Raw genomic sequence first — 24,942 nt, 5'->3', positions numbered from 1 at the left:
CACTGTCTTTCTTCACTTACCCTGGGTGCAGGCCACACAGGATTTCTGGTTTTGTCCTTGAATCCACCATACATTTTTACACTTGTTTGTTATAATCTATTTGAAAAAAACCATACTGTTAATATTTAAACTTACTGCTACAGTGAGGTTAATTTTTGCATTTTCTATCTTTTTGTTTACTCTTGTAGTGGGTGCCTAGTATTAGCCACAGGTTTTTTTGTTTTTTGTTTTTTTTTTTATTGGAGTATAGTTGCTTTACAATGTTGTGTTAGTTTCTGCTGTACAGCAAAGTGAATCAACTATACATACACATATATCCCCTCTTTTTTGGATTTCCTTCCCATGTAGGTCACCACAGAGCACTGAGTAGAGCTCCCTGTGTTATACACAGTGTTCTCATTAGTTATCTATTTTTTACATGCTATCAATTGTCTTTATGAAAGGCTAACCAGACTTTTTTTGGTTTTAACAGGTGGGACAATACTGAAATTGAAAAACTTAGCCCTTGGGACATGGAACCAATACCTGATAATGGTATGTAATTTTTAAACAATGAAAATATATTTTCAAGTTTTTATCTTACTAATGCACATAGAGCACATTTGTGGTCTTTGAGAAACATTTTTAAATTATGGTAACTGTGAGCTTTACTAAAACAAGTGAACAGAATTATGTGTATCTGGCTCCTTAATTCGTATCTTGTTTCCAGCTTGTTGCTCGCTGTATCTTAGTCACCAACTGTCATTTCTCATGTAACTGTGCTTTAGTCTCTTCTTGATCTCCTTCACATAGCCTCCATTTCCCTTTCCTCATCCTTATTCCTTTACCCTTGTTCTTTCTTCAGAGAAGAGCTCTAACCTGGCTTGCGTCGGTCTTTCGCATTACCTCAACTTGTCTGAGAGGTAGAGGCCTCTGTTCCAAAGGCCATCTCTTCTCCAGTGCTTGCTGTCCCACTCCTTTGAACTTCTCTTGGACCTGGTATTTACACTTAGTTCATTCCCTCCATCAATTTTAGTTTCCTCCTTCCTATCTCCATTCAAGTTTGGATTTGTGTCTTGTACCTTAAAACAGCTTTCATTTCGTTTTCTTGAACATTTTGCTACTGAATTACTTCACTCTTGTTAAACTTTTTGAAGGGGTACCCTATATATCTGTTGCCTCCCATCTCTCCACTATCAAGCTTTCTTTTATATTAGTGTTGATTCAACATAAAAACATGCAAGAACTTGTGTCCTTCCACATCCACCATTTTTGACACATGAAATCTTTGCTCTGTGTTTTCTTCTTGTGTCTGCCTTAAGGATCAAGCCCTTTTTCCTTTGTGTTTTATTCTCTGACATATCTCCATCAACTGTTGCCTTACTTTACTTTGGAAATAAGGAGTTTTTTTTTTTTTTTCTCTTTTTGTTTTTTTTAACATCTTTATTGGAGTATAATTGCTTTACAATGGTGTGTTAGTTTCTGCTTTATAATAAAGTGAATCAGCTATACAGATACATATATCCCCATATCTCCTCCCTCTTGCGTCTCCCTCCCACCCTCCCTATGCCACCCCTCTAGGTGGTCACAAAGCACCGAGCTGATCTCCCTGTGCTATGCAGCTGCTTCCCACTAAGAAGTTTTTTTCAAAAAAATTTGTTTTAAATAACTACACTCTTGAAAGTCACCAGTGACTCCTTTATTAAGTTTTCTTTTGAGCTTAGTATCTTAACAAATAATACTTAGCAATATGAAATGACATTTTGCATTGCATAAAGCATATATAGATAAGTGAAAACCAACATTTTTTTGAGGTCTTACTCTGCTGCTAAGAACTTCATATGTATCCATTAATTTAATCTTACTCTGAGGTGATGCTCTATTATTAATTTTACAGATGAAGGAACTCAGGCTCAGAGCGTTTTCAGTAACTTAGCTAAGTCACACACCTCTAGAAAGGTTAGGAGTTTGGATTCTAGCCTAAGCCATCTGACACCAACCAGTGCTTTTAACTGCTAGTTATAGCTGCCGCTTTGTAAACGATACCAAATCAATGAAAGCACTTACATAAAGAGATTTTACATGTTAATGAGGCCAATAAGTCTTTAGAAGAGTTGTCAAAAGACATGAACAGGCAGAAAAATAAATTTGGAGGCATATGAAGAAAAGCTCATTTGCATTATCAGTCTCGGAAAGGTATATTAAAATAATAATATTTTAAATAATAATTTAAAATATTAAAATATCGTTTTACCTATCAGATTGTTAGATTGATACGTTTGTCTTCTTTCAGTTGACATTTTTCTTTTTTAAAAAATAGTTTTCAAGAAACTATTCTCTGAATATTTACATTGCCTCTTGTTCTTTTTAAAAATGTGCACACTCTTCCATTATCAATTTTTACTGCACTTTTTAAACATTTCATTTTGAAATAATTTCAAACTTAAGAATATTACAAAAAGAGTATGAAAAATTTCTGAACACCCAGTTTTCTCAAATGTTAACATCTTAACCCAAGTACAGTGCATTTATCAAAATCAGGAAATACCATTGATACAATTCTAATCTTATAGACCTTTTTCAAATTTTGACATGGTCTTAATGTTCTTTCACACATTGGATTTCATTGCCATGTCTTCTTAGTCTCCTTTAGTCTGGAATCCCTGAATCTTTCCATTATCTTTCATGACGATGACACTTTTGAAGAGCACTGGCCACTTACTTTGTAGAATTTCTCTCAGTTTGCATTTGTCTGATGTTTCCTCATGATTAAGTCCAGAGTTTGCATATTTGGCAAGAGTGTCAGAGAAGTGATGTTGTGGCTTTCTCAGTGCATCATATCAGGAGGCACGTGATAGCAGTTTGTCCTGTTACTGGGAATATTAACTTTAATTATTTAATTTAGGTGGTGTCTGCCAGGTTTTTCTGCTATAAAGTAACTTATTTTTCCTTTGATTAGTATCTTGTATATGAACTTGGACAACTGAATTTAAATATAGTGTATATTTAGTTTGGTTTGATTTTTTGTTTTCTTTTCTTTTTTGATGGAATCATAGTTGATCCACCTGAAGAATTAGGAGCTAGTATTTCTGTCACTTCAGATGAGCTAGAGAAATTGCTCTACAAACCCCAAGATGGTGAATGGGGTCAGAAATCGAGAGATGAAGAATGTGAACGAATTATTAGTGGTATAGATCAACTTTTGAATCTTGGTAAGTTTTTTTACAGTGACAAGTTTCATGTTCAAGATTTCTTTTCCACAAAAGTATTTTAAAACAGTAGCATAATTGTGGTTATGTTCTTTATTACAATTTGTATTTATTACTTTTTGGGTAAGCCTGTAGTGCTAATTGTAGCTCTGTTTTATGAATGATTTGTAGAGAAATATCACTTAGAGGTAATGAATTCTTGATGAAAATTCTTCCTTCTGCCATTACAGATATAGCAGCAGCTTTTGCAGGTCCAGTTGATCTGTGTACATATCCAAAGTACTGTACTGTAGTGGCCTATCCAACTGATCTGTACACAATTCGAATGAGACTTGTTAATCGATTTTACAGGTCAGTAGAAACCTACTTTAAAAAAAAATTTGAAAAGATATTTGGCCATTTAACCAGGTAGAGTTAACAGAGGTAGTGGTGGCTGATTGTGACAGTGGTGGAGTGGGGGCTGATTAACATTATTATCTGTTTCATTCTCTTCTTTTGTTATAGTCATTTTTTGGTCCTGTGTGTAAGACAGTGTGTTAGATGCCTGTGGGTAGGTGTGGATAGAACCTGGATAAGGAGAAGTACCACGTTTCATTCCTCAGTCTTTAGTAGTCTGTTTTTCTTGCAAAAGCTGCTCCATTTAAATATAAAATTTAGTTAATAATGACTTTGGCCTTTGAAAGATAAAATCCCCAGAGTCATCAACTTTTTATCTCTGGCTTCTAGAGCTTTGAAAACTATAAAATTTCCCATTCTCAGTGATTTTTTTTTTTTTTTTTTAAAGCAGGTGATGGTATTCTGTATGATTCAGCTGCTTTGGGAAATTGTCTTTACAAAAAACTGACTTCTTGAGTTCACATTGTTGATGTTAATTTACCTCTGCAGTGCATTCGTTCAGAAACCAGTTTGTGAGTTTATAGTCAGATTGACTTTCTTAGAATTGATGGTATTTAACACATTTTCTTCATTGAGTCTCAATAGCTTCAAATATACCTATAGGCAGTGTGAAAAGGGAGGGTTGCTCTTTTGGTTTTCTGGATGTGATTAAGTGATCTGTTACGACTTTCAGTCCTTAAATGTATTCTCTGCAGTTCAGCTTCCAATATAATTGCTTATGACTGTGATCAAGTTGACAGTATTAGAAAGTTATTCATTATAACTTTGCACTTATGGTTTAATTAATATATCATGCTGGCTTAACATGTTGGATTTTTTTACTTGGTTTCTGTCTTTTCATTTTTTAAGCCCTAAATTGCCTATTTTTTACTTTGAAGGAGGCTATCTGCATTAGTGTGGGAAGTCAGATATATAGAACATAATGCCAGAACATTTAATGAACCTGAGAGTGTAATTGCAAGATCAGCTAAGAAGATAACTGACCAGCTTTTGAAATTTATCAAGTAAGTGACCTCATATTATAGATGCTGTGGAAAAGTGACTTTGCATATTGTGCTCTTAAAACTATCCAGTTCTTAATTTGTGCTCTCTGAATTATACCCTTTTAATGTGTTACATTAAATGACATTTCTTTACATTTCTTCTTTTGTGATTGTAATTTAGGTAAAGGAATGAGAAATTGAATAGTTCAATTTTTTCTATTTTTTAAATTTTGAAATAATTTTATACTACGGAGAGTTGCCCTATGTATACATATACCCTTCACCTGTTTTCCCCTTAGGTTAACATTTTACACAACTGTGGTGTCCTTATGAAGTGTTAAGAAATTATCCTTGGTACAGTACTATTGACTAAACTGTAGAATTCATCTGGATTTCATCAGTTTTTATATCAATGTCTTTTTCTGTTTCAGGATCCAATCCAGAATTCCCACTGCATTCACTGTTTTGTTTTCTTAGTCTCTTTTAATCTGTTCTCTAGTCTTTCCTTTCTTTTATCACTTCATCATTTTTTATGAGTGCTGGACACTTATTTTGTAGCGTGTAATTAATTTGGCTCGTCTGATATTTTCTCATGATTAGATTGAGTTTTAATCTGTTTTGGATTGTATCCTGTGAATATTCCACACTTTTCTTGCATTTGGAAATCGATTTGGACTAGTAGGATGAAAACTGACCTGCAAATTGAGATCCAGGTTCTAACCTAATCTGTTCTAGTGAACTTTCTGGGTGACTTTGCACACGTTACTCAGCCTCTTTCCTTTAAAATGAATGATTTTTCTATATGATCTTGTATGCCTTTCCCCCAGTTGTAAAAATTCTTTGAAAGAATTATATACTGGAGAAGATAATTTATAAACTCTGACATCATTTTCAGTATCTGGCTACAAACTGGGGAATAACTGATTCCAGCTGTTTCACTCTCCTGGGCTGAATCTGTCCGCTGTCTGGAGGACTCAGACTTATTGCCTCTCCTCCCAGATTTTCTTCTTTCTACTTCAGGAAGGTCACATACCCGTTTTCATCTCCGTTGTGTCTAGATACCCCTATTTTACGATTCTTTCTTCTGCTGTGTTTACAGTGAGGTTAAGACAGAATTTATTTTAGTTTCTACTTCCTTTTTTGCTTCTATTCTTTTTTATCTCAAATCAACCATTTTCCTGGTACTTACTGTACAAATATTACTAGTGGTGATAACTTAGAAAAACTCATCCGTGTATTCATCCAATTGAGGCTATACATATAGTATTTCTGGATTACCAGCTTGATTTCTGTACACACTTAAATTGAAAAAAAAATTCACTTTCATTGTTCTAGTATGGTCAGTTGTTTCCACAGAGGATAGAGTAAAAACCTGATATTCTACTGCTTGAAATTAGGTGTGCATAGTTGGGGAACTGTTTGCATAGTTGGGGAACTGTTTGTATCTTAACCTGTGGTTTGAATGTTTGGGGACTACATTTGCATACTGTTAAATTAAAAAATTGTCTTTTAGGAGTCAAGACTGTACAAATATCTCAGAACTTTCTAACACTTCTGAAAATGATGAGCAAAATGCCGGGGATTTGGTATGAAGTTTGTCAATTTTATAATGATTTTTATTAATTGCAAATGATAACTTAGAATGAAGAGTGAAGTAGAAAACGTTGGTTACCTAAATCAATTCTTGCTATATTCCAATGACTATGAAAACAGGGCACTTGATAAAACTACATTTTAAAATTATCTAGATCATCAATGAGGTAATAGCCAATAATTGATATTAAATAAACAAGTTATGTCTAAGTGAATTAACTTAGGTGTGGAATATGTTCTCTTTCCAAATTTGAGATAGAGAAAGGTGTATTATAAGAAGTACCTTGGATATGTTTTTGGTAAAATCAGCATCTGAGGGAATTCCCTGGCAGTCCAGTGGTTAGGACTCGGTGCTTTCACTGCCGTGGCCTGGGTTCAATCCCTGATTGGAGAACTGAAATCCTACAAGCCATGTGGCACAGCCAAAAAAAAAAAAAAAAAACCAGTATCTGAGAGTTGGATTTAATTGTAATTAAAAATTAATGAACTTTACCATGCTGTAAGTACCCTAAAATCCTTCACTCAAGATGGTGTCGAAGTGTAAGTAAAGGCAGATATCACTGATGTTGTGTAATTTCACTTCATAGAAAATCAGGTTGTTGTATGGAGTTGCAGGAGGGATATTTTTTAAAAACAGTGTGGTGTCAGTTTCTACACAAACTATTATTGTAGTTCACTGATTTTCATTGGAATAAAAATGGGGATGCTAATATGTGATTTAGGGAATAAGAAAATGTGTAGCGTACAAAATGTAGGAATCTGTGGGAGACTCTTTCTGAGTTTTATGGAAGAGGTAAAAACACAAATTTAAAGCTCCTTGGGCATGTCTTCTGTGGACATGCACAAGGCAAGTTTTTATAGCTATATTTTGGATTTAGTGCATGTTTACGTTAGGGAATGTAAAGGGTTATTAAGAATAAGAATAAGGGTTGGTTTCTTGGAGGGTGAGTGCCACAAAGACCATCTGATAGTCTGTATTTTGAGATTTTGTTAACAAGTTATAACCCTCGTAAACCTAATGTCTTTGATATGCTAAGATTATTGCATATCTAATGAAAATATTAACACTTAAAGTGCTCTGATTTTTATTCCTAGGATGATAGTGATCTTCCTAAAACATCTTCTGGAAGAAGGAGAGTAAGTTAATCTGTGTGATTAACCTTAGTTGTTTATTTACTCTGTGTTTTAAAATCAACGTAAGATTTTAGGTGTTGTCTTTGAAAAGTTACATTGATACTGATATTGAATATTTTATAAGAGAAATGGGAGAAACCACTGTAAGGTGGATGGCTAGGTAAGGTTTAGCAGAAGGGTTGGGATTTGGACTGTGTCCTCAGAATGAGATAGAGTAAGAAGAGGACACTCGAAAAGTAAGGGTTATTATGATTCAAGCCAAAAAAGTAGGAAAGTGTGGCATGTCAGTGGGCTACTGAGAGCACTGGCCTGACTGGCGTAGGGGTTGAATTTTGGAGTGAGCAAAGTGCTTGTGTCTGGCTGTTATGTTGGGAGCAGATGATGGTGATGTTGTAAACCAAAGATTTCTTTTAAATTTACAGTAGAGAGTCAACTCCATAGCCAAAACAGATAGATTTTGATTAAAGTTAGATAGATTTGTATTAAAGTTAGGAGTTCATTGCAAGAATCTCAGAGAAAAGGTGGGAAACTTAGTCAAGAATAGTGCTGGCTGGGAATTCCCTTGCGGTCCGGTGGTTAGGACTCCGCACTTTCACTGCCGAGGGCTCGGGTTCAGTCCGTCAGGGAACTAAGATCCCACAAGCACACAGTGGCGTGGCCATTAAAAAAGAAAAAAAAAAATAGTGTTGGCTTGCAGTAGAGAGGAAGGAAAGAAGATGAGACCTTTTAATGGGAAAATTAACTAGGATTTTGTGACTGAACCTTTTTTAAAAATGAGGATTTGTTGGGAGGATAGGGAGAACAAAGTGGGAAATAAGCTTTGGATATTGGGTAGTTAAAATTGTGGTGTCATCGGCAGTTCTTGAAGCTCTAATGTAATATGTTAATTAAAAGTAAAGTTTATTAATTGGAAAATGCTTAATAGTGTTATCTTATATTTCATTCAAATGCTGCTTAAATTTAAGCTTTTTATCACATCAATTTTCATAATATGCTGCCTCAAATAACAATGAAAAGTTAAGACTTGAATTATTACCATTTCATATAATTTCATTTCTAAACAGACTTCTAAGTATTTAGTATCTGTTTAGTATTTGTCATGATTGCTGTAGCAAATTATAAATCTAGTGCCTTAAGCAATAAAAATATCTTGTAGTTCTGTAGATTAGAAGTTTGACATGGGTCTCACTGGACTAAAGTCAAGGTGTCAGCATAGCTGTGTTCCTTTCTGGAAACTCTAGGGTAGAATTCATTTCCTTCCATTTTCCAGCTTCTGGAGCCTCATGGCCCCCTTCTTGCATCTTCAAGTCAGCAGCATAGCATCTTCCAGTCTGCCTCTGACTCTTCCGCCTCCCTTGTATGAGGACCTTTGTGATTACATTGGGCCCACCCTGATAATCCAGGACTATCTCCCCATCTCAAAGTCTGTCTACTCTTTTAGTCATATCTGCAGAGTCCCTTTTGCCATAGTCACAGGTTCTTGGGAGTAAGATGTACACATCTTTGGGAGCATTATTCTGCCTACTACAGTATCCAGTGTGATACTTCATATCCTGTGAAAACATTTTCTAAACTTAGGAGATAAGTGGTGGAATGAAAATGTTTTTAGAGTAACAGATGTGACATTGGGTTTTTTAAAAAAGTGGATTTTTTCCCCAAGTAGATAGAAAATCATGTAATGACATATTATGACATAATACAGAAGACAATAGCTCAGTTGCATTCTTACCATTCTACTATACCATACCATTAGTGTGACTTTTCCAAGATTGAAAAAACTTTTAATATTATCAATGTATTTTTAGGTTCATGATTGGAAAACAAGGAGCATCAAAGCAACCAATTATGTTGAAAGCAACTGGAAGAAACAGTGTAAGGAACTAGTGAACTTAATATTTCAATGTGAAGATTCTGAACCATTTAGACAACCTGTTGATTTGGTTGAATATCCAGTAAGTTGTCATTATTTGAATGTTTGAGGCTTTTCTTGTTGGTGTAGAGGAGATTGGGGTAGAGGTATTCAAATTAAAAAGTAAAGTGTCTAGAATTCCCTGGTGGCCTAGTGGTTAGGATTCTGGGTTTTTCATTGCCGTGACCCGGGTTCAATCCCTGGTCGGGGAACTGAGATCCTGCAAGCCACGTGGCGTGGCCAAAAAAAAAAAAAAAAAAAAAACCCCTAGCAACCAAAAAGTAAGATGACTAGGCTTCCTGTTAACTTTGTCTCTGACCACTAATTCAGCTGTGGAAGAGTGTTTTACACAGTTTTCTTGAATTAATAGACACCCTTGTAACTCGGGTTAAGACTTAGTTAACCAGTGTTACATAATATAATTGGAGGATTAGTAGGCCCAGCCCCAGGAAAACTATGAATTGGTTAAAAGTGTCTGTCTTTACTTTCTAATAGGGAAATGGAAAATGACCTTAAAAAAAAAAAAGATTAGAAAGCACAAATTTACTGTAGGAAGCTTAGAAATTATAGAAGGGTATAAAGAAGGAAATAAAAACAATTCCATATCTTGCTACCAAGTATATCATTTTGTTATATTTCTTGTCCATGTATTTGGATGTCTTTTTAAAAATTATTGAGGATTCTTAAGATCCTTGTAACCTTTTTTTCTTCTGTCATTTTGAATATTTTAGAGATTTGATGCACTTACATTTCTAAAAACAGGAATCGAATCTTTGAACTAATTATTGTTTTTAAAACCTAGGATTACCGAGATATTATAGATACTCCAATGGATTTTGGAACAGTAAGGGAAACTTTAGAAGCGGGAAATTATGACAGCCCTTTGGAATTTTGCAAAGACATCCGGTTGATATTTAGCAATGCAAAAGCATATACACCAAATAAAAGATCAAAGGTAATTTTAAAAGTGGTTTATATAAAAAAAAAGAGTATGTGTGATCTGTGTAGATGGTAATTTTCTAGTGTTTGGTAGAGGTGGGAGCATAAAAGATCAGTGAGTAGAGTAAGACCACTGTTGAGCATAGAGTGCCACTGCCCAGGCATCTGCTTAGGAGACATTTCCTTGTGACACTGTTCCGCTTCCCTAAAGTTTCATAAGCAAAAGAGGATTGGTGCGAGTGAGGACACCAGTGAAAAATGAACAAATTTGTATTTGATGTATAGAGTGAGAAAAATCTGTTTTCTTACATATGGGAATCTTGAAAGGTGGATTGGGAACTTAGTGAAGAACCCAAGTAGAGTGGACATTCCTAAATTTTTGTTCAAATGTTCTATGTTGGATAACTTTTCAAAACTTGTTGAAACATAATAAATACACAAAAGGGTACACATACTCTCAGTGAATAATCATAAACGTTTGTAGCCAGTGTGCTGGGTAATTTAAAAAAAAAAAAAACAGCAATAATTTGAGAGTAAAACTTTAAAATAAAGCCCTTGCTTGATGTTACAGCACTTTCTCTATCATCAGTGACTATCACTGCTAATTAACCATTTTGTCTTAATTTCACTTCCCCCTCATTACTTATTATCAGACTCTGCCTGCATTATTAATTCTTCTCTTAATCTGAGAACCTTTTCATTGCATTCAGTATCCAAATTGCTTATTGGATCAGTTTAACATACAAGTCTAACATTTTTCCAAGCTTGTGTTATTGTCAGTAGTCACCATTTGTGAGACTTTCTTTGCAGACAGAAAATAAATTTCATTCTTTTTCCCTTTTGTTTAAAATATATGTTTGAGGATACATCATACAACTCATGCATTTAAAGTGCACAATTTAGTGGGTTTTGGTGTATTACCAAATTTTCAAAATTGTGGTTACATATATATATATATATATATATAAAAAACATAAAATTTATCATTTTAACCATTTTTAAGTATATAGTTCAGTGGCATTAATTACATTCACAGTGTTGCTCAGCCATCACTGCTGTCTATTTCCAGAACTCTTCCATCATCCCAAACAGCAACTCTGTCACCAGTAAGCAAATAACTCCACATTCTCCCCTTCCCTCAGCCCTTGGTAACTCTAATTTACTTTGTATCTCTCTGAATTTGCCTATTCTAGATATTTCATACAAATTGAATCACACAGTGTTTGTCTTTTGTGTCTGGCATCTTTCACTTAGCATAGTATCTTAAAGGTTCATCCATGTGGCCTGTATTGGAACTTCATTCCTTTTTTTTGGCTGAATAATATTTCATTGTATGGGTATATGACATTTTGGTCATTCATCTTTTGATGGACAAGTGTTGATGGAGTTGTTAACACTTTTTGGTTATTGTGATTAATGGGAATACAAGTATTTGTAAGAGTTCTTGTCCTCAGTTTTCTTGGGTATATATCTAAGAGTGGAATTTCTGGTTCATAGAGTAATTCTATGTTCAGCTTTTTCAGGAACCACCAAACTGTATTCCATAATGGCTGCACCATTTTGTATTCCCACTGGCAATGTACGAGGATTCTAGTTTCTCCACATACTTGCCAAAATTTGTTATTTTCTGTGTTTTAAAAAAAAATTGTAGCCATCGTAGTGAATGTGAAGTGTTATCTCCTTGTAGTTTTGATTTGTATTTATGTTATGACTTATGAAAAAATTATATCTAGAATTTGTTTTAATCAGATATAGTAAGACATGCAGACATGAATTGTCATGAAGGAAGAAGTTTATACTCACCGATCCCTAGAAACAGAAGTGTGTGATACAAGGTTGATGAGTAGGCAGAGGGGAGGGGAGGGAAGGGAAGAGTATGGCAGAGCCTAGATTGGGGTTTTCACAGGATGGCAAGGCAGGGCAGGGTAAACAGTCTAGGATTGGCTAGTTTGTAGTAATTGGAGCTTTGATCTGTAGGGGTGGTCTCTAGATGTCTGATTCCTGGCCCTGGGGTGATTTGGGTAGGGGGAATATTGGCTTGGTGTATGAGAGTTTGATAAAGAAGACTGTTAGGTATTTGATCTCTGGATTGATTGTTTTCTGTATCAGAGGTACACCTGCAAAAAAAAGCCACTTGCTATCTCTGGGAACTAGCCCTGGGATGGGGTAGTCTCTCCAGGATAAAGGCTCCAAATGCCAGAGCATCAAGGATACAGAAAATAAGAAAATATAGTCAGTACACTAATGATGTTGAGTATCTTTTCATGTGCTTATTGACCACTTGTATATTTTCTTTGGAAAAATATCTATTCAAGTGCTTTGCCCAATTTTTAATTGGATTTTTGTCCTTTTGTTGTTGAGTTGTAAGAATTTTTAAATATATTCTGGATATTAAGTCCTAATCAGATGAATGTTTTCCAGTTATTTTCTCTGTAGGTTGTCTTTTCACTTTTGATAATGTCCTTTGATGCACAAAACTTTTTAATTTTGATGAAGTCCAATTAATCTACTTTTGTTTCTTTGGTTTCTTGTGCTTTTGGTTTCATGTTTAAGAACCCATTGCTACTTAGGGTCACACAGCCTGTAAGATGCCCAACACTATTATGGAGCAACTTGAAAAATATGTGTCAGAAGCTTAAGTGCCATTTGACCCATTAATTCTAATTTTAATAATTATTTTTTATAGACAGTCAATATTAACATGGAAAAGACTACTTGCACAAAACATGTATATTAAGGAGTAATTTATAGAGGCAAATGTTTGGAAATAGTGTTCAAAATAGTTTAAAAAAATCCATTGCCAAATTCAGTGTCATGAAGATTCACCTCATGTGTTCTTCTAAGAGTTTTATGGTTTAGTTCTTATTTAAGCTATTGATCCATTTTGAGTTAATATTTGTATATGGTGTAAGGTAGAGGTCCAGTTTATTCTTTTGCATGTAGAAATCCAGTTGTCCCAGCACCATCTGTTGAAGTGACTATTCTTTCCCTATTAAATGGCCTGGCACCCTTTTTGAAAATCAGTTGGCCATAGATATATGGGTTTATTTCTGAACTCAGTTCTGTTCCATTGGTTTATACATATGAGTGTCTGTCTCTGTGTCAGTACTATGTTTACTGTAGCTTTAGTAGTAAGTTTGGCAATAAAGGAAATTTGAGTCCTCTTACTTTGTTCTCTTTCAGGATTGTTTCGGCAATTCAGGGGGTGCAATTCATTATGAATTTGAGGATTGACTTTTTCTATGTCTGTTTTGATAGGGATTGAATTGAAGGTGTAGATTCCTTTGGGCAGTACTGACATCCTGACTACTGTTTTTCTATCCCTTAATGCCAGATGTCTTTCCATTTATTTAGGTTTAATTTCTTCCAGCAACGTTCTGTAATTTTCAGTGGAGAGTCTTGCTGCTCCTTGGTTAAATTTATTCCCACATATTTTATTGTTTTAGATGCTATTTGAGATGCAGTTGCTTTCTTAATTTCCTTTTTTGCTTGTTCATTGTTGGTGTATAGAAACAGAGCACATTCTCATGTGTTGATCTCATACTCTGTAATTTTGTTGGATTAATTTATTAGCACTAATAGCTTTCTTGTAGAACCTTTGATTGCTTCTATATATAGGATCATTTCATCTGCAAATAGAGATAGTTTTACTTCTACCTTTCCAATTTGAATTATTTTTATTTCTTGTTTAATTGCTCTGGTAGAATTTAAAGTACAGTGTTGGATAACAGTGGTGAAACCAGGCATCCTTGTATCATTCCTGATCTAAGGGGGAAAGATTTTCAGTCGTTTACCACTGTGTATAATGATAACTGTGGGTTTTTCACACATGCCCTTTTTCATGTTGAGGAACTAATAATTTTAGCACTCATTTTTGTTAAACAATTTTATTTTTAATTCAAATGTATTATTGAATTTTTCAGATGAAAGTGGTGGTACTCAAGATTATCAGAGCTTTCAAACTTAATATGATTGAGGAAAAAAAATCACTCTTGTTAAAATTGGTGACTTATGCTAGAGTTCAGGTTCGAGGGAAAAGAATAAATTTAATATATATACAAAATACTGGAAATAACTGTTAAAGATCACTTCAAAGATAAAGAGGGATTACAGATTTCACATATACTTATTATATGTATATGTATATAGGTTTCCTCCTGTATTTGAAAGTACCCCATTTCTAGGTGAAGAACCAGCTACCTTAGGACACATCTTGATAACAGATGCACGGAATAGATCAAGATAAGGCACAGATGCTCACAGATACAGTTCAAAACTGTGGCGACCTGCCTAAACAAAATGAGTCACAAAGAGATGTACACCAAGACACATCATAATTAAAATGGTAAAAGCTAAGCATAAAGAGAGAATTCTAAAGACAGCAAGAGAAAAACAAAGAGTCATAACGTAATGGATACCCCTTAAAGCTATCAGCTGATTTCTCTGCCAGAACTTTGCCTACCAGAAGGCTGTCGAATGACACATTCAAAGTGCCGAAAGGGAAAATCTGTTGTCATTATACTTTTGTCAAAGCCCATAGAATATTCAACACCGAGAATGAACCCTAATGGTTTTGATGGACTTTGGGTGATAACGTGTCAATGCAAGCTCAGCAACCATAATAAATGTATCTCTCTGGTTGGGACGTTGCTAAAAAAACAAAAACAAACAACAAACAAAAAACTGTGGCGACCTGATGCTGAGATGCTGAGTGTAGTTGCTGGGGAAGGAGCTTGGCGGTGCTACTCTTGCTGTTTTGGGGTATGCACTACCTCTGTAACAGCTTGCTGCAAACAAATGCTGAACTCTGTTTTCACCTTTTTTCATAAAAGTGAAAATCTTCTTTGGATTTTTTTTTCAGTTAGCGAAAACAAGTACTAATAAAGTAGGTCTTTTGTAAAAGTGAAGTGGCAGAAAGTAGCGTTTTTGAAAGTGGGGATACCTGTATATGTATGTGTGTATATGTGTGTGTATATATGTATGTGTGTGTGTGTGTGTGTGTATATATATATATATATATATATATATATATATATATATATATATATATATATATATATATATATATATATATGAATATGGGAAATTCATACATTTTACATACTTTTTAAAGGTTCCCCAGTGTTAGTCTCTTCACCCTCCTCTACCATGCACCAGAATGATTGATATTTAGCTTTTGAATATTAGATTTTTACTTTTCAGGAATGATTGTGGCTGAGTAAAGGTACTTCCTGTGAATACATAGCTGTGCCAGAAAGTTATTTATAGTGGCACTTAACGTCACATTGCTGTTCTTTTGAAGATTTGATGTTATTTAATTATAAAAGTTATTAGAACACAATCTTTCTTATATAAAGTTATAGGGCATAATGTCTTCTTTTGGATATAAGCAATCGTTTTTTTCCCAATAATAATCTAAGTGGCATCAGAGGCAGTCAGATTTCAAGTAGAGACTAGTGTAGAAGTGATTTTGTTCCCTTGCCAAGGAGACACTGCTTTTCTGCTGCCTAAATAGCAACCTTAAAACCAACCAACTTCCTATCTAACTTTAGGAGAAGGAGGCATTTTGGGGATTTGTACACGTAGATGTGGAAAAAACCAGTTGAGAACCATTGACATACAGACATAAACCCTAGATACAACCCTAGGGTTGATTGATTTAAAATTACTCTCTTTTCATCGGAGAAGTGTATATTTGATACTTCCACTGTCCTTGCAGGGAAGGGATGGGAAATAAAGTAAGGAACAGTCATTTATCTATAACAGTGATATAATAGATTACAAGTAGCCTCAATGACTATAATTTTACTTGTAAAAATATTTTAAAAGATATTTTATAGTACTAGTTTTGCTTTCATGTCCTTGCAGATTTACAGTATGACGTTGAGATTGTCTGCCTTATTTGAAGAAAAAATGAAGAAAATCTCTTCTGATTTTAAGATTGGTCAAAAATTCAGTGAAAAACTTCGAAGAAGCCAGAGGTTCAAGAGACGGCAAAATTGTAACCGTGTCAATCAGGCTAACAAAAGTATCAGGTAAATTGGTTATTGCAGTCTTTGTGTGCAGTTTTTAAAAATTTCAGGTTGTGATACTTTGATTTTATTAAGCTAAAAATTCTTAATCATTTTAGAGTACAGTATATTCAGAAAAGAATAGTCATTGTTTTTTATGGATTGAAAGCATTCTCTGCATATAGAGCTGTTGCATTAATTTTTAATTATATACATTTGTAAGCATTTAATGAAAAGCATCAACTAAATCTTACTAAGGATTATTCAAAATATTACTTGTTTTTTGCATAAGAATTTTTTTTTTTAAATGCAGAGGGTAAAGTGATTACTGTGTATGGCTATTGAGCATTTGATCGTGTAAGGGAAAATGCCAGTTAGATGTAATGCACTCTATTTTCACTGGGGATTAGTTGTAGAGAAGAAATGTAAAATGCAGGATTTATTCTCTTTATAGTAAATTAATATTAATTTATATTTTGCCATTTATGACTATGTAGCTTACATTAATATCAAATTTATAGATATTTTAAAGTGTTGAAATGTGGAAATTGAGTTTTTCAGTGTTTAGTTTGTTTTCACGTACTTTTTTTTTTTTTTTAATAAATTTATTTTATTTATTTATTTTTGGCTGTGTGGGGTCTTTGTTGCTGCACACGGGCTTTCTCTAGTGTGGCGAGTGGGAGCTGCTCTTCGTTGTGGTGCGTGGGCTTCTCACTGTGGTGGCTTCTCTTGTTGCGGAGCACGGGCTCTAGGCGCGTGGGCTTCAGTAGTTGCAGCACGCAGGCTCAGTAGTTGTGGTTCGTGGGCTCTAGAGCACAGGCTCAGTAGTTGTGGCGCATGGGCTTAGTTGCTCCGTGGCATGGGGGATCTTCCCGGACCAGGGTTCGAACCCATGTCCCCTGCATTGGCAGGCGGATTCTCAACCACTGCACCACCAGGGAAACCCGTCATGTACATTTTGAATGTGCACTATACCCTTGATGGATTTCCTCATGGTTGTTCTTGGGATTACACCATGCATCTCAATTGAAAACAATCCACTTCAGGTTAATACTATTTAATTCCCATAGATATAAGAATTTTGTTCTAGTTTAGCTCCCTTCCCCTTCTTATTTGTGCTGTTACTGTCATACAGTTTATATCTTTATATGTTGTTTTATGAAGTTGTCTTTTAAATCAGATAAGAATAAACAAATTATTTATACTGTTATTTATATTTACTTATGTAATTACCTTTCCCCGTGGTCTTTATTTCTTTTTATAGATTTGAGTTACCCTCTGGTGTCATTTCTTTTCAACCTGAAGTCCTTTAATATTTCTTGTAAGGCAGACATGCGAGCAGTGAATTCCCTTAATCTTTGTTTATCTGGGAATGTCTTTAATTTCACTTTTATTATGTAAGACTAGTTTTATTATTTAAGACTAGTTTAGTTGGCAGTGTTTTTCTTTTAGCACTTTGAATATGTCATCTTACTGCCTGCTGACCCCCAGTGTTTCTGATGAGAAGTCAGTCAGCTATTAATCTTACTGAGGTTCCCTTCCTTGTGCATATGGAGTTTTCTCTTGGTGCTTTCAAGATTTTCTTTTTGTCTTCATCTTGCAAATGACTGTAGGTGTGGATTTCTTTCAGTTTATCCCTATTGAAATTTGTCCAGCTTTGTGGATGTATAATGTTTTTCATCAGATTTGGGTGGTTTTCAGCCATTATTTCTTCAGATACTTTGTTTTGCTCCTTTCGTCTCCTTTGGGGCTCCCATATGTTGGTATGTTTAATGGTCTCCCAAAGGTCTCTGAGGCCTTCTGCATTTTTTTCTTCGTAAAGGATAGGATAAAAAGGGAAAGTTTTCACTCTTGAGCTACTATCACCTTGTCTACTGTTAAAAATCAAGTTTATGATAAGTATATAAGCATATAATTATTTCTTTTTGTATTACCCTCCAGCTGATATTAATGGAAGTTAAAATTTTGACATAACAAGTTTGAGTTTTCTTTTTAAAATTTTTTTATTTTTTATTTTTTAATAAAAGGAGGAAACCAAGATGTTAACGTTTTACAGTCATTTGTCTCCCTCCCATTTGTAGCTGACAGATTGGATTTAACACATGGAAACTGAAAGACTACTTGTCTTTAAACATGGTCTATTTACATTTGGAAACTTGAATTTTCTTGATTATGATAAACAATAACTGCTTAAAAGAATTGTGTTTTTTAAAAATTGAAGTATAGTTGATTAATTGTGGTTATCTTTAAGCTCAGATGTCTTAGATACTCCTAAAAGCTCCTTTATCTTTTTGTTTTACAGGAAAGCAAAACCAAATCCTTTTGTTTTAAAGGATTATCTTTAAAAAACATGAATATTACTCAGATCTGTAATTTAAACCCAAAGATTGTCTTATCTTAAACTTCCACTGTTTTTCACCATAATCCATGGCTCAGGGGCCAATTTTGGTGAATTGGCACTTAGATGTAAACAGATTGGTCTCAGAAAAAAACTAGCTTGTTCTCTTTTTTGCCTCGCTGTTCTTTCTCTTCAGGTTTTGTCAATTTCTCCTAATTTTATACTGTCTTTAGGAATATATAAATAGGAGCCTAGAGGGAATGTTGTCATATTGAGACTCATATTTGTAATATGGGCAGTTCCTTGGTGGCCAAGTGGTTAGGATTCCAGGCTTTCACTGGCGTGGCCTGGGTTCAATCCCTGGTCAGGGAACTGAGAATCCCGCAAGCCGTGGTGCAGCCAAAAATCAATCAATCAATTAATCAATCAAAATCAAATCACATCACAAGCTCTACAGCAGATATAACTTTAAAAAAATTTGTAATATGAATGAATGCCTGTATTACATAAATGTTGGCTCCCCTTAGCATTTAATCCAAAGAATCTAAGGTATTCAGCATGATTTTCTGTAATTCTGTTACTTGGATCATTTGTTCATTACTCAAATTTGGAATAAAATGATGTCAAATTTAAAGAGAATAGTAATCCATGCTAGAATAAGATGTTAATAATGAATATTTTAATGTCTTGATCATAAAGTTATTCTCAGGTTAAGTAATAATACACTTTATTTAGGCATCCTCTGTTTTGTTAAATATTGTTTTATTTTTCCTATCTTTGACCAGAAATATCAAGCAGAAGCGCTTAAAATCTCAGGCAAAAGTAATTCCTGAGTTGGTAGGTTCTCCTGTCCAGTCTACCTCAAGTAGGGCAGCTTATTCTGCAAGCCGCAAGACAAGTGCTAGTGTCTCTTCAGGTGTTACTTCGGGTGATTCTTCAGATTCAGCGGCATCATCAGAAAGAATGAGAAGAAATACACCTGTCACTCTAACAAATGGTTCTACATTATCTGGTGAGAAATGGAATGTTATATATTCACCTGTTGAGCACTCACGTTTGTAACATTGGTAGTTACTATGGGTTTAGAGGAAAGAATAAAGAAGTAAGACATGGCCTTGACATTCAAGGAACTTAAATTTAACAGAAGAGACGTAAGTAACACATGGAATAATTAGATTATATTTGATAAATACTGTTCTTTGCAAGTGGTGCAGCCACATTTTAAGCAAACTTGAATCCTTCAGGTTTTAAATAATGTGATATAAGTACCACTTTTTGTGCAAAATTTGACATTTAAAAATTTAAATTAAAAAAAGGACTTGGTAATCATGTAAGTTTAAAGCTGATGACCTAGTAAATTCTAAACTGTTTATTTTATTACTATTTGGTGGTATAACTATAGCTGACACTGACCCTTTGTTAGCATTGTGCGAATGAGGCCATGGTGTGTACATACTTGCATATTGCTCTGAGTGGTTTTGGTGACTTGTGATGATGGTATAATGATTACTGTTGTGATTTAAAATAGTAGGATCAAACAGGTAAAATGCAGCCACATTTTAGAGACTGGCAAGCCTTGCAGAAAAGTTTGGATTACTTAATAGGGTCCCTTGTTGTGAAGGAATCACATGACGAATTGTGTTTCAGGAAGATTAATCAGTTTGGCAGTGATATGTGGGGAAGGAGAAGAATCTGGAAACATAGTCAACATGATGGGAAGTGGGATACAGTAGGAGCAGGCAGAGTGGGCAAACTGCAGAGCAATTTCAAAGGAAGAAACACGATTTGGTGACTGATACCCCTCTAACAGCCACTCTGTTCTTTGACGTGGAGTTGGGTTGTAATATGGAGCAAAATTTTGTCTTTCAACAATACGTTCCCACTCATTCTGGTGAAATATTTATTTTGTGATAGGCATGCAAGAACTGAGCCTGGATGAAGGAACAGGAAATTTGGTTTCCTATCTTGTGCTTATACTTGTGCATATACTCATTAAGTATTATGGTGGGGGGAAATGACCTGTACTATTTAAATTATTCATCTCACACCTTTTCTACCTTTTTGTGTGTGTGTGTGTGTTGAAATGCTCTTTCTTGACTTGGAAGCCTGTATGGTACAACTATGCTGTTAGGAAGGGCTACTAGAAAGAGACCTGAAAGCCTACTGAAATACTGGACTTGAAACGATTGTCTTTTCTATAGGAAATACCTGTCTCATAACAGAAGGAAGAAGATAGTGGAGCTAATTAAATTTTTAATGAAAGCTTGTTTATAAAATATATAAACTGTATTTTCTGAATCCAAACCAGTATTAACATGTTACTTTCAGAAATAAGAGAACAAATTTGATTTCAAATGCTGATTATGTACCTTTTAATACCAAAATGTTATCAGCTATTCTTTGGAACAGTTTTTAAAAATATACTCTCCTCTTCTGTTTTAAGAATCTGCTTTTAGTCTGTTGTTACAAAATAACTGCTTGTGTGTAAAGATAGGAGAATATATGTAATGAACTGTTGATGCTTCATTTTTCTTAGAAAGTGAAATGGAAGATTCCTTAGGTACCTCTTCATCATCTTCAGCTTCAAATAGTTCAGAGGAAAGCAAAGAGAGTTCAAGAGCTCGTGAATCCTCCTTACGTAGTGGGTTGGCCAGGAGCAGGGTGACCAGAACCAGAGCCGCTAAAAGAAAAACTGGTGAGAAGAGGCTCAGTGGTACTTTGGAGAAATGTATATCAAGAGAATTCAAAAGCTAAATATTGGATGGTTTATTTATTTATTTACTTAAAAAAATTTTTTTTTTTTTACTGTAAATTTTTATTTATTCTTTGGCTGCATTGGGTCTTCGTTGCTGCGCGTGGGCTTTCTCTAGTTGCGGTGAGTGGGGGCTACTCTTTGTTGCGGTGCGCGGGCATCTCATTGCAGTGGCTTCTCTTGTTGCAGGGAGCACGGGCTCTAGAGCGTGCAGGCTTCAGTAGATGCGGCGCTTGGGCTCAGCAGTTGCGGCACACGGGCTCTAGAGCGCAGGCTTGGTAGTTGTGGCGCACGGGCTTAGTTGCTCCGCGGCATGTGGGATCTTCCCGGACCAGGGCTTGAACCCGTGTTGCCTGCATTGGCAGGTGGATTCTTAACCACTGCACCACCAGGCAAGTCCTGGATGGTTTATTGACTTAACGCATCTGCACATGATTACATGTCCTTTAGGCTTTTTTTTTTTCTTGAGGTATAATTGACATATAACATATTAATTTCAGGTGTACAATGTAATGATTCGACATTTGTGTACTTTACAGAATGATTACCACAATATGTTTAGTTACTGTGCGTCACCATACATAGTCACAAAAATTTTTTTTTTCTTGTGATGAGGACTTTTAAGATTTAGTCTTAGCAACTTTCACATATGCAGTACAGCATTATTAACTATACTTGCCATGCTGTACATTATATCTTCATAACTTATTTATTTTATAACTGGAAGTTTGTACCTTTTGACTCCATTCACCCATTTCACTCACTCCCTATGCGCCCTCCCCTCGGGCAACCACCAGTCTGTTCTCTGTATCTACGAGCTTGTTCTTTGTTTTGTTTTTGTAGATTCCACATATAAGTGAGATCATAGGGTATTTGTCTTTCTCTGTCTGACTTACTTCACTTAGCATAATGCCCTCAAGGTCCATCTGTGTTGTCGCAAATGGCAAGAGTCCATTCTTTTTTATGGCTGAATAGTATTCGTGTGTGTGTGTGTGTGTGTGTATCTTCTTTATCCATTCATCCATCAGTGAACACTTAAGTTGTTTCCATATCTTGGCTATTGTGAATAATGCTGCAGTGAGCATGGTGGTGCACATATGCTTTCACATTCATGTTTTTGTTTTCTTTGGATAAATAGCCAGAAGTGGAATTGTTGGGTCATATAATATTTCTATTTGTAATTTTTTGAGGAACCTCTATACTGTTTTCTATAGTGGCTATACCAATTAACTTTCTCACCAACAGTGCACAGGGGCTCCCTCTCCTTCAGATCCTCACCAACACTTGTTATTTCTTGTCTTTCTGATGATAGCTATTCTAATAGGTGTGAAATGATATCTCACTGTGGTTTTGATTTGCATTTCCCTAATGATCAGTGATGTTGAGCATCTTTTCATGTGCTTGTTGGACATCTGTATGTGTCCTATGGAAAAATGCCTCTTCAGATTCTCTGCCCATTTTTAAATTGGATTGTTTGTTTTTTTGTATTGAGTTGTATGAGTTCTGGGTATTAACCCCTGATTAGGTATATGATTTGCAAGTATCTTCTCCCATTCAGTAGGTTGCCATTTCACTTTGTTGATGATTTCCGTTGCTTTTTAGTTTGATGTAGCCTTGCTTTATTTTTGCTTTCGTTGCTTTTGCTTTTGGAGTCGGATCTAAAAAATCATTGTCAAGAATGATGTCAAGGATTCTTCTACCCGTGTTTTCTTCTAGTATTATGATTTCAGGTCTTACATTCTTTAATCCACTTTGAGTTAATTTTTGTGTATGGTATAAGATAGTAGTCTAGTTTCATTCTTTTGCATGTGGCTGTCTAGTTTCCCAACACCATTTATTGAAAAGACTGTCCCTTCCCATTTTTATATTCTTGGCTCCTTTGTCGTAAATTAACTGACCATATATGCATGGGTTTATTTCTGGACTCTCTGTTCTGTTCTGTCCTTTAAACTTTTTAAATTTAGAAAGGTAAACTTGTTTTGGCATTAAAAAAATAAGGAACATCAGTACTAAAATGAAGTCATTTAAAAATGTTGAAATAAGGAAGACCTTTCTAATTTTACTGTTACTTTATTTTTAGGTCCAGTTTCTTTAGAAAATGGATGTGGCAGAAGAGCCACTAGAAAGAGAGTCTATTTAAGTGACTCTGATAACAATTCTTTGGAGACTGGTGAAAGTCTAAACGCCAGAGCTGGAAGTAACCGAAAAGTGCTACGAAAGTGTGCTGCTGTGGCTGCCAATAAGATAAAGTTAATGAGTGACGTAGAGGAGAATTCTAGCTCCGAGAGTGTCTGCTCTGGCCGTAAGCTGCCTCACCGCAATGCTTCTGCTGTAGCTAGAAAAAAGTTACTACATAATTCTGAGGATGACCAGAGCTTAAAGTCAGAACTTGAAGAAGAGGAGCTAAAAGATCAAAATCAACCATCACCATTGTCCAGTTCTCATGCTGCCCAGAATACTGAAAATGGAGATTCAGAGTCAGAAAGTGATTTGCAGGTAGCCCGGAAAAATTGGCATGCTAATGGTTACAAGTCCCAAACTGCAGCAACTTCTAAAACAAAATTTCTTAAGATAGAGTCTTCTGAGGAAGACTCTAAAAGTCATGATTCAGATAATGGACGTAACAGAACTGCTGGCCCATCAACATCTTCGCAGAAACCTAAGGCAGAAAGCATCTCAGAGGAAGAGGAGGAAGCAAATTCGGAACCAAGAAAATATGGTAGTAGGAGATACAACACAGGTCGCAAGAATGCTGCTTTCCTTAAAAAAGCAAAAATCTTCAGTGATTCAGAGGACTCTGAATCTGAAGCAGAAGGTGGAGAAGACGGTAGATGTCATAAAATGGAAATAAACCCGAGTTCAGGGAATGTGAAGTGTGAACCTACTGCTGAGTCCCAGTGCTTTTCAGATCATGTATCTGAAACTGATCTGGATTCAGATGATGACAAGAAAACAAAAGGAAAACCAAACAATTTTATGAAAGGTAATTCAAAACATTTAACCTTGGTTCACTGATTTTTCTCACTGTCCTTTTTTTATAGCATACATTCTTTTCCCCCCATGAAACTTTTCTTTGCCACCTGTTTTCTCTCCACCCCCTGCATCCTCCATTAGTCTTTTCTCTGTGTACTGTTGGTTGAGTACATTTAGTTTTGCTCATGTAACAGGCCGCCTTGGCCATAGCTGTTTTTAATAGAGATTTCACTTCTTATAATGGAATTGGGGATATTGTATTGGCTATGGGCTTAAGAAAGGCAGAGGCTAGCACGTTTATAAGCTGTTGGTGATAATAGTTTGAGAAGAGGAAAGAAAAGGGTGGTTGAAAGGAATGTGATAAGTAATAATAGCAGCTAAGAACAGCTACCAAGTTACCAAGCTATTTCTTATCAGGAAGTTTTTCTAAATGCTTTACATTTATTTATGAACCAGTTTAGTCTTCATATCTTTTATGCGATAAGTACTATTATTATTATTATGTCCATTTTACTGATAATAACTCTGGAGCATGGAGAATTTAGATAACTTGCTGAATTAAGATTGTCCTGGTAAATGGAGATTGAAAAATATTAAAGAGCAAGAGGCATCTAAAGCTAAGACTAACTGTAGTGTGTGATGGAACCTGTGAAGTTAAGAAGTTTCAGGGAGGCTGAGAGCGATGAGTTTGCATACTTCAGTGCAGTGATGAAGAGGGTGTAGTTT

The 24,942-nt window shown here is 35.2% G+C and overlaps 1 protein-coding gene across 3 annotated transcripts in view; it reads left to right on the top strand.

The window, feature by feature from the left end:
- Positions 1-24,942, top strand: part of BRWD1 (bromodomain and WD repeat domain containing 1) — a 128,003-nt gene that overhangs the window by 90,434 nt on the left and 12,627 nt on the right. For all 3 annotated transcript variants that reach the window (XM_059921577.1, XM_059921576.1, XM_059921574.1), the window contains 12 exons: positions 473-534; positions 3,036-3,191; positions 3,419-3,539; positions 4,463-4,588; positions 6,081-6,153; positions 7,256-7,297; positions 9,100-9,246; positions 10,006-10,158; positions 16,011-16,177; positions 19,277-19,503; positions 21,028-21,186; positions 23,324-24,226. In XM_059921577.1, coding sequence (XP_059777560.1) covers positions 473-534; positions 3,036-3,191; positions 3,419-3,539; positions 4,463-4,588; positions 6,081-6,153; positions 7,256-7,297; positions 9,100-9,246; positions 10,006-10,158; positions 16,011-16,177; positions 19,277-19,503; positions 21,028-21,186; positions 23,324-24,226 — 2,336 coding nt within the window. The remainder of the gene's footprint in view (positions 1-472; positions 535-3,035; positions 3,192-3,418; positions 3,540-4,462; positions 4,589-6,080; positions 6,154-7,255; positions 7,298-9,099; positions 9,247-10,005; positions 10,159-16,010; positions 16,178-19,276; positions 19,504-21,027; positions 21,187-23,323; positions 24,227-24,942) is intronic.

This window comes from Balaenoptera ricei, chromosome 4, assembly GCF_028023285.1.
Source record: "Balaenoptera ricei isolate mBalRic1 chromosome 4, mBalRic1.hap2, whole genome shotgun sequence".
In the NCBI taxonomy this organism is placed as follows: domain Eukaryota; kingdom Metazoa; phylum Chordata; class Mammalia; order Artiodactyla; family Balaenopteridae; genus Balaenoptera; species Balaenoptera ricei.
This window is presented reverse-complemented; position numbering and strand designations above follow the sequence as displayed.